This window comes from Poromitra crassiceps, assembly GCF_964638095.1.
Source record: "Poromitra crassiceps genome assembly, chromosome: 2".
NCBI classification, from domain to species: Eukaryota; Metazoa; Chordata; class Actinopteri; order Beryciformes; family Melamphaidae; genus Poromitra; species Poromitra crassiceps.
Window position 1 is genome coordinate 21,889,181 of NC_139624.1, and position 10,345 is coordinate 21,899,525.

Here is a 10,345-nt window from a genome sequence, read left to right on the forward strand (position 1 = left end):
CAATTACTGTTACAACACAGAGGTTTTATGAAAACTAGCAGGCTTTACAGATGCTCACAATTAAAAAGAGAGAGAGGCTTGAATGTGTTGGGCAGCAACTTAGTTACTTTAATTTTATTACTTTCCCCAGTAAGTCTAACTAGTAATGTAAGGGATTACAATTTCCAAAAAGTAATTATATTAGTTAGTAATCCAAGTAACTTCAATAATTTCTCCAGCGCTGGCACCGCGATAAAACAAAATGTGGAGATAGGTCTGGCTATATCATGAGACTACTGCGTTGCCAGAATGTGATTAGTTTTTTGCCGTAAAGGCAAGTAAAAAATTATGCTATTTGGCTGATTGTTGACTCCTGTAAGGTTATTGTTCCAATGAAGTGGATTCAGTTCTAAAAGGAGCTGGCTAAACAGGTTGTACATCACTTTTCTGTATATATATATATATATTATTGTAACGAGTAACATGAATTACTTATACCAAGATACAGCCAATGATACCAAGTAATAGGTAAAGTAATGTTATTACTTTTTAAAGGAGTAATCAGTACTGTAATAACTAATTACCGTAAATTCCGGACTATAAGCCGCACCTTTTTTCCCGTTTTTTGGCCTTTTTTGGCCCCTGCGGCTTATATAACGGTGCGGCTTATCTATGGATTTTTTCAAAAAAAAAAAAAAAAAAATCTCTCTTTTTTAGCACTCTTTCTAACTATAAATCCTATATAACTATAATAAGTTTTAATTTCCTCTCTTGCCCTCTTTTCACCACACTGTATGACACTGTATGACACTGTGTGCACTGTAAAAAACAACACAGGTGGTGTTGTGTTATGTTGTTTTGTTGAAATGTTAATAAATGGGAGCTTCCTCAAACAGCCATCTCCCTTGAACCCTCCTTACATATGGTAATTAAACATTAAAACACAATTAAAAAAAAAAAAAAAAAAAAAAAAAATACCATTAAAACACCCGCGGCTTATAGTCCGGTGCGGCTTATATAAGAAAAAAATAGTCAACTTTGCAGGTGCGGCTTATACACCGGTGCGGCTTATAGTCCGGAATTTACGGTACACTTCCTAGACATACTGGCTGTAGGGAGCCAATAACCTGCTAGTATGGCTCTATTTGGTTTTACCTTCTAGTTTTATAACTTTTACTTGCCTTGATTTGTCAAGCACTTTGTAACTTTGATTTGAACATTTTGATTTGAAACGTGCTGTATCTGACTACATCATAATCTGAGTCAATTATTGCGCATCAAAGGACCCTCAGGTGCAGCGTAGTTACATTTTCCCCATATTGACTGAAACCAAGACAAAATAAAATACTAGACATGTACGACAAAATTCTACAAGCTTTGACTTTATTAATAACCTCATCACTGCCTAGATGAGACAGTTGGTTTCTTTAAGACATTGATTTTAGATCATCTGCAACATTTCCATCGAAATAATGTGCATTTCGCTGCTCTCTCTCTCTCTGCCTGTTCTAGAACACAACAGTGATTCCACTTCATTAAAATCTTTTCCATTGTCAGTTCTAAACAGTCTGGTCACTTTCCTGGGAAAGTGTCCCCCCCTCCCCACCCTACATCTCCAGCTTGTTTGGAATAGCGTAGACAGTATTAGACCTTGGTAGTTAGCATGAGCACTGAGCACTGATAGCCACCATGTCTGAACAGAGAGGACAGCTGATCCTCTGCAGCAACACAACAGTGAGGCTGAGGGACAAAGATGGTGGGCGACTGAATAACAAAAGACGAGTCAGGAAGCAGCTCATTTATTCACTACTCTCTGGGTTCTTTGCACAGTTCCATGTTCACGGAGTAACATTTATTACACACGCTCACTTGCTGATTGGCCATTCCCCCACTTCCTGAACGCCTCAACCAATCAGGATCCCTGATACAATCGCGCTCACAAGACTCCGACCCCTTCGTCGGGCCACAGAGATTAATAAAGGCAATGCACTTTTTTAAACTAAGCTTTCATCTGAAATATTATTATATAATATTTAAAAAAGAACAATGACAATATTCAATTATTAAGCTATGCAATCATGGGGCTGTGGCGCTGACAGGAGGACGTCATCGTACCAGCTGGCATTCTGGGAGGAGCGCTCCACTACATGGGCTGACATGATTCGCTGAGCATCGCATCTTTAACCCCACCCCCCACCCACCCTGGGCTGCATACAGTAGTTCCCAAGTCACACGATCTATGCAAAATAAAGGGCTCTTGCGTTACAATTTCTGATTAAGTAATTGTTTGTTTGTTTTCTAACAAAATATGAAAATCTATAGAAAAAAATCTTCATTCATTCAATGAAAGGTAGAGATATCAAAAAGAAAACAGGGCGGCGCTCCGTCGTGGTTCAGTCTGGAGGCCGGGTCCAGCCAGAGGAAATTGCACTTGAGCAGCAGGTGGCGAGCCGAGGCGGGCGCTTCACTTCTTGCGGGCGTGTTTGTATTTGTCCACGTAGGCCTTCACCAGGTTGGCCACCTTGCTGGAGTTCACCTCGCCGCTCTTGCTCTGACAGATCTGAGAAAGACGGCAAGTGGCGAGGGTCAAACACTCAGACCTGGTACATGCTGTATGTCTGCCTCCTAGTGGTGATTACAAATTGGTTGTGGTGGTGGGATTTTTTTTGGGGCCTCACAAATTACACAAGTATCTCAACTCAGGCAGAAAACGTCGGCAGTCCAAATTGATGAAAATCAAATTAAGAAGTTGACAACCTCTACTTAATAATATCTGTTGCAGTTTGTTTATGAGTTATTTTAAATTCATAAATAAGTTATTTTGGGATGAGGGCGTTCCCAAAAAGAAAGAGTTAAACACACACCAAACACGTGTGGAGTGCTTTACTCAGACTCTGCAGTATTAACTCTTTCAGGTTCACTGGGGAAAGCGTGAACGAGGTCCTTCCGTATCTTGCAGTTTGGACTTACCTTCTCCACCGCTTTACGGACGATCTCCTTGTACTCGTCCTTTGTGATTTCCTTCTTTTGGTAGTAGGTCTTGATGGCGTTCTTCACTTCATCTATCGCTCTATCCTGGAACTGCTGCTTCTGGACCGTGAGCTGGAGGAAAGACACGATACAGAGCAAGTACCAGAACATCAGAAAAAGATTGTTGTCTCAATTAGAGGTCTTTACGGGTCCAAAATCACGGACCCTAATGGACCCGGGACATTTGTGCCCGGACCCGGAGTAAACCCGTCTATTATTAGAAATCTGAGACCCGGCCCCCGTTCAGAACCGATAAATGTCGGACCCGGACCCGGAGTGTATCCGTCTATTATTAGAAATCTGAGACCCGGCCCCGTTCAGATCCGAGAAATACTGAGGCAGAGACTAGCGGTGCCGACGTCAAAGTTGCTTGCTACAAGTTGTATAAATGAAACTTTGGGCATCTTTATTAACTAACGTTATAGCATTCTCCCCTGGTTGATGCTGCCGGACACTGCCTGACCGTGATGTCATGCATATCCATTCATCCTTGCCAAGAAATGTGTAATAAAAAATAAATCCACGTTTTCTGTTATTCTTCTTGCTGACTGAAAAGCCATGTGACTAACGTTAACAAGGGATACGTCGTCAACATCTTCACTGTGCGTGCATTAGAAAGTGCGTTTCACAGTGAAACATGAGGGCTGCTACTGCTAACGCTAGTTAGATAGTACAGTGGCAGTCTCTATGCTACCGCCATACATTCGCCCAAAAACACACACAACAGCGCTAGAAACAATCACATACATGTTGTGACTTGTGTACTCACCATGCGATCATCAAATAATAATCCAAAGTACGGGAAACAGTCATTTTCAATTAAATCCATACCAAGAGGAACTAGCAAGAGGTTACCTCTCTGCAACGAAAATCACTTCCGCGTTTGCCTGAGGCGCATGTGTACGCATGCGGTCACATGCGCATCATGTAAACGAGGAAGTAATTTTCATTGCAGATGGGAACGCTCTTTGCTAGTTCTTTTCTCTATGGATTTACTTGCATTTTGTGACAACAAGCCTCACGTGTGCTGTTTTGATGCGTTTCTCTCGTGATCAGCGCTGATCACGGGTCTTCTCGGATCCCCTCGGGTATTACACATAAGGATAAATAGACCCGGGACCCGACTCGTGGTGATAGAATCCGACCCGTCCTGGACCCTAATTGACCATAATAAATATGGACCCGGCCCCGTACCGGTCTCGGGTCAGAGTCGACCCGTGAAGACCTCTAGTCTCAATAGGAACAGAATAAGTGGAGGAAAAAAGGAAGATGGCTAAAACAACGGTGTAGCAGCCAAAACAAAGCTTTATAGAAATGATCAACAGCTGGGAGGCTTCACTCGGCAAACTACACAACAATCAGACAGTGGAGAGATGGAGGCCACACACACACACACACACACACACACACACACACACACACACACACACACACACACACACACACACAAATTGTTGGCCCTTGAGAAAAAATGTGGGCACCTCTGATCTATCAGGAGCATAAAAGGTGAAAGCGGTCTTCACTGACTCAATATTCATACGTGGAGTGAGTGACCAATCTAATGTAATGTGTGTCTGCGAGCGCGTCTTATAAATCAACAAAGGACAATGTTGAGCTCTGCAAAAATCATGAAGCATCAACACGGCAATGTAAGACAATAGAAAGCAACAGAAAAGCTACAGCAGGTGTTGTTGAGTGATGCTGACTCTACCTTCTCTTTCTTGGAGCTGTCTGGCTGAGCCTTGCTGTAGTACTGAGCGTACTGGGTGGTGGAGGACGGCAGCGCCTGGCTGGCCATCATCGGCTGGCCCTGGGTGGCCATCCTCGCCTGGCCCTGGGTGGCCAGACTCGCCACAGCGGCTTTGGTCGGGGTGGCCAGCAGGGGGGGTTTCCCGTAGCTCGCCATCTAGGGCAAAGCAGTAGATGGGGTTAAGGAGTCTGGGATTTCTGAACCTGAAGCTCTCTGCACTCTCGGAAGACAGAGAGCTGAGAAGAAACCAACCACAGGGTTCAAACATCTTCTTAAAACAACACATTCAAGGATCCAACACGGCATAGTTTGAGACTCGGATCAAGGTGAATTACTAGCCGCTTTCACACACACAGATCGCGCAATATTGCAGTTCAGAAGGCCTGCAAAGCTGGCAGCCTCGCCACAGAAATTGCTTTCACACAGAGCCAAGCAGCACCGCCACATTCCCATCCTGGGGTGTGCTTTCACGTGACATCCACCCCTCCCAGTTTGAAAGGCGAGCGGAGGCATTTCCACCCAGCTCCTCTAGTAGCCCAAATTAATATTTTCATAGGTTAGTGTAGCCTAGGCTACAGTATGATGAACGAATTCATTCAACAACCAAACATCGCCGATGTACGCCAGCCAACGTGCTGCGGTCGTTAAGAATCAAAGTGATAAAACACGAAAGTGTTGTCCACATGCAGCATGGTAACAAGGCTTTCAATATTCATCTGATCGACTTTATGGATCACAGATGCACCATCATGTAGCCTATTAGGTACAAGGCTCATTCTTATCTTTTGGTTCCAGTTTTTTGTAAAGCTAATTATTCCCATGAAGTAGCCAGCATCCGTTCTGAAAGACGACGGCCGCATAGCAAACAGCTGCAGTCTGCATAACGTTCGTCGGGGGAATAGTATAGGCTATAAATGCACATGACGTTAGTAGTTTTTGTAAGGGAACGCACAGCTAGCTAGACAGATTGCAGTTCTGGAGCTGGTTTCCAGAGGGAATATCCTCAGACCAACTCGCCACAGGCAGCTATACGTCCTCTGAAGCTTATTATTATATCCGGTAATTTTACCTACTAATGTCAACATCGTTTGAGCATAAAGCCTAACCTACTTACTAGGCACGGAGCATTCCTCCTGGCGCCCCTGCAGTCATGATTGTATAGGCTACTTTTTTTACTTTCACTTATGCCTTTCTTGCTGCATGATGTGGTTTCCCCTGTATTTTTTTTATGAATGAGCTGACCATTCGCACCGCTCCTACGCTTTCAGGTGGAGGCGGGTTGGAGGGTAATCCGGCGCTGTGACTAGGTCCACTGGCGGAAAGAAAGGCGTAACACAATTACCCACAACCCGCTTTCACAACTTTCACATCGGAGGCGCAGATCCCATTTTCCGGCTTTCAAGGCCGGTGTGAAAGCGGCTACTGTTAAAACAAGTGGTGGTGGACTTGTGACTTTTGACTTCGACTTGAACACTGGTGACTTGGAGTGAGAAAGAAATATAATCCAACAGTTCACACTTGCATGATGATGCAGGCAGTGTGCAGGATTATATTATATATATGAATTCTATGTCTTTCTCGATATATAGAAGTATGAGACATATTTTAAACCAAATGGATATAGAGCATTTTGCAGTGAAGTGGCCACGCCCTGCTTACATCCCACCTGTGTAGCTTACCTGTGTTGCGTATGCGTCGGGCTGAGCGGCAGCCGTCTGGCTGCCTTGCAGCATGGGCGGCGGCGGTGGTGGTGGAGGGGGCGGGCCCTGCGTGGCGCCCATGGCGGGTGGCTGCAGCAGAGGCATGGCGGGGTGCAGGTGCATGGGGACCTGAGGGGGCATGGCGTACGGCGCCGCAGGCAGCGCCCCCCTCTGGCCCGGCGGCCCTGGGTAGTGATGATGGAGAACGTTGGTCTGGGGAGGGGGCAAAGCGTTGGCCACCGGGACAGGGGCGTTACCCGGGACCGCTGGGGCAGCAGGATCGCTTTTAGCGGGGTCTGAAGAAACGAGGAAGACGAAATCAAGCAACTTGTCAGGTAAAACTATTAGTCACACCGTGAGATAGCACATGAAATAATGAAAATCAGCAGACAATTTATTCAAACGATCACTTGCAAGAAATGTGAGCATATGGACGTTAGCTTAGCAGCTGTTAGCTCAGTAATCAGCTGGTTAGCACTTCTAGCAGAGAATACAGTGCTGTGCAACCAGAAGACTTACCAGATATTTCCAATACATGTCCGGTACATACCTGCGAACACTCCCGATTTAGGCGGGAGTCTCCCAATTTTTAACCCTTTCTCCCACTGTGCTCCCGCTTGGTAATTTATCTCGCTAATCTCCTGATTTGTAGGATATGTGTCGTGGTACCTGGCAACCTAACCCAGCCAGAGGCGGTGACGAGTGAGGCACTGCGCTCACTCAAGCAGCTCTTGGGGGAGGCGCTCTGCCATCTATATACTGTATAAAATGTTGTATGTGCGCAATATTTATACGTTTGTATGTTTCAATTCTGTGTCCGGCCACAGCTACGCCGTTTCAAGTGTGATCGGGCTGAAACTTTCAGGTGGTGTAAAGGGCACCAGTGTGGGTGACCTGACAGAGCCGGATTTTTTAATTAAAGGGGGACTAACCCCCTAGATATGTATTAGAACAGTGATTTGAAAATACCTATGGAAAAAACCAAGAAATGACATAAGCTCTTGTCTATACTAGACTCTTTGGCTGTGTTCAAGTCAAGATTTTTTTTGGGAAATCAACGCCATTACAGTTTGCCTACCGCCTCAAAAATAATTTTTTTGAGAGGGGCAATATCTTTATAAATATCAACAACTAGCCAACGCTGGTGGCATGTATGGAAAGAGTGTTGCTCAAAATTGTTGATAGTTATATCAATTTGGTAATTCAGTGGCGAACTAGAAATTTAATTATTTTTCTGCATGTATCTCTATGGCAGGTGTCAAACTACGTTACGAGAGCAAAGTGACATGGGCTCGTTACAGCAGCACACCGCACAATAGGAGAAACCCCCCGCTCTGGGGTAACACAATGCGAGATTTCTCCACGTCATTCCCTCGTACAACTAGCGATAAACCGCGCAATGAAATCAGTTTTTAATTTGCGTTTTGGGGCTTTTCGTGATTCTTGTTAAAAGTTGTGCAAAAGTTTTCCTCTCAGCGCAGTTGCAGGCTGCGCCCTGGCTGGCGAAACAGCCTGGCTCCTGCATGCATGGGGCGCTCTGTAACCTCACGGAGCAACAAACAAACACAGACAGAAATAGCTGGTGTGCGATTTTTCTTTGTGCGATTGAGGGAATCCCGCATCTTTTTGCGAAGGTGCGACTGGACAGGACGCTTTTCACAGACGGGCACAGTAGCTGAGTAGCCTGCTATAGTCGGATCTCTCCTCCTCCTCCTCCGCCCATTCACAGTCTGTCTGCTGTGCGCGCCCCCGCGGGTGCATGAGAGTGCAGACTCTCCCGTTTGACTGGCCGAGAGAAAGTGCTTCCAAGTCGGACTGATAATATAAACAACATAATTAGAGCTTATCCAGGTAAGATATTTATAATGTAATGACACATTCAGCGATAAACTGTCTACAATGAAGACATATGTCAAATATGACAACGTGGTGTTCAGTATTTTAAGAGCACAGGAGCTACTTGCTTGATCAAACGGTCAAACCCAATCCTGCTTGCGCCCCCGGAGCTTGGAGCTAGTGCATGAGGTTTTACAGTACGACTCTCTCCCGCCCGCTCCCGCCTGCCTGGGCTGGAGACAGCTGCTTCCAACTCGGACTGATAATATATACATCATCATTCGAGCTTATCCAGGTAAGATATTAATAAAGTAGTGACACATTCAGCGGGAAACTAACTATAATTAAGACATGTGCCAACTTTGACAACGTTTGGTTCAGTATTTTAAGAGCAAACTTCAATAGGAATAGGCTTGGAGTTCTGAGGAGCCGAAAGGGTACAGGGGAGGTAGGGGAGTAATTATCTTGAAATCCCATAGTCTTTGGGGGCACTGTGACGTCAGTGTGCCCCTAATCTCCCATTCATTTGAGAAAAAAAAAAAAACAGTGTTCGACCTTTAGAGGGCGCTTATGCCAGATATGCTGCTGAAAAATGATACAAATGGTCAAATGGCAACAGTTTGGTGTCAAATGTGGAAATTTTGACCAGAATTCTTCACACATCACCCCTAAAGTCATATATATTGGTTAAAAGCTGAAAAAAAGTGTTTTGGGGGTTAGTTACACTTTAAGCTAATTAGCTAATGACGTGATGTCATCAGTGATGTCACGAGGGCACACACACACAGAGGCATTGTGACAAGACCAGTCAGTGATGTCACACACACACACAAGGAGGCATTGTGACAAGACTGATCAGTGATGTCATAGTGACATCAGTGATGTCATCAGTCATGAGTCATCAGTGACGTGATGTCATCAGTGATGAGTCATCAGCAAACTGTCTGTTTCAGCCTTTGTCCCACTGATGTCATAGACATTGTACAGTCTTATGACATAACTGATGACATCATCAGTGATATAACTCAGCTATGACATCACTAATGATGTCACTGATGATGTCACAATGAAATTGATGTCATCGTGATCTATTTATAGAATGATCATCAACTCGAACTCCTGAGAAAAGGACTATGACTCCTGCTGAGAAAAAGCAAACTTCCCCCAAGGGCAGAACAGCTGCTGGGACAGGTCGCCCTAGGCATAGAGCGTATAACAGAGCGTATGGCATATGACCTTCCAATTCCTAGCCCCGCCCGCTTACTGGTCACGCCCTCTACCACCACCCACATCCCCCTAGCCATTCCCCCAACCCAGTGAACCCACCCAATTCCAATCATTTTTATTTGGCAGCGTGAAATGTGTCATTAAAGAAGAAATGGCTGCTGCGCTATAGCGTTTCCGTGGCACACAGCACACTCCATTCATGCATTTAGACTATACCTCCAGGGCCCGAAATTAGAGCCCGCCTCCCGCCAATGGCGGGCAGATTTTAGGTTTGGCGAGTGACACTGGAGGTCTGTCCGCCATGTGGCGGGTCCCAAAATAGTCGTCATGTAATATTAAAACTGTGTGTAGCCGGCCTGTGTTCCACCTAGCGTCTTTTTCCGACTGTTAAACGCTGGGAGTGCGCTGGGGAGCGCTGATCCCAGCGCACAATATACAAGGAAGCCGTCTGAAACTAACGTTAGTTCAGTGCGGTAGTATAACATGTGTATAGTATAACACAGTATACACAGTATAACAGTGCTTCCTGAGGCTGTTTCATTTCTAGCTCTCCCGTATAGGCTACCAAACGTGACTCTGGAATGAAATGCAGTCGTCAATTTAGCGGAGGTATATTGACAGCCTAACATCAGGCGTATCAATCAATGAATCAATCGCTCGCACTTGTTGCTGACACTCGTATGATACAGTATATATGAGGAGATAATAGTTATCATGTGTGTTTTGGTGCGCAGCTGGCTAACACGAGTGCTTTGTGAGACTGTTTCATTCTGGCTCTCGCGTATAGGCTACCAAACATGACTCAGTCTGGAATGGAATGCAG

General features: G+C 45.1%; 1 protein-coding gene across 1 annotated transcript in view; it reads right to left on the minus strand.

Annotated features, from left to right (window-relative positions):
- Nucleotides 1-1,367: 1,367 nt before the first annotated feature.
- Nucleotides 1,368-10,345, minus strand: part of scaf11 (SR-related CTD-associated factor 11) — a 39,320-nt gene continuing 30,342 nt past the window's right edge. The window contains exons 12-15 of the mRNA XM_083657115.1: nucleotides 6,439-6,755; nucleotides 4,721-4,915; nucleotides 2,950-3,081; nucleotides 1,368-2,539 (exon numbers count right to left, since the gene is read on the minus strand). Of these exons, the coding sequence (XP_083513241.1) occupies nucleotides 2,444-2,539; nucleotides 2,950-3,081; nucleotides 4,721-4,915; nucleotides 6,439-6,755 (740 nt within the window). The 3' untranslated portion in view covers nucleotides 1,368-2,443. The remainder of the gene's footprint in view (nucleotides 2,540-2,949; nucleotides 3,082-4,720; nucleotides 4,916-6,438; nucleotides 6,756-10,345) is intronic.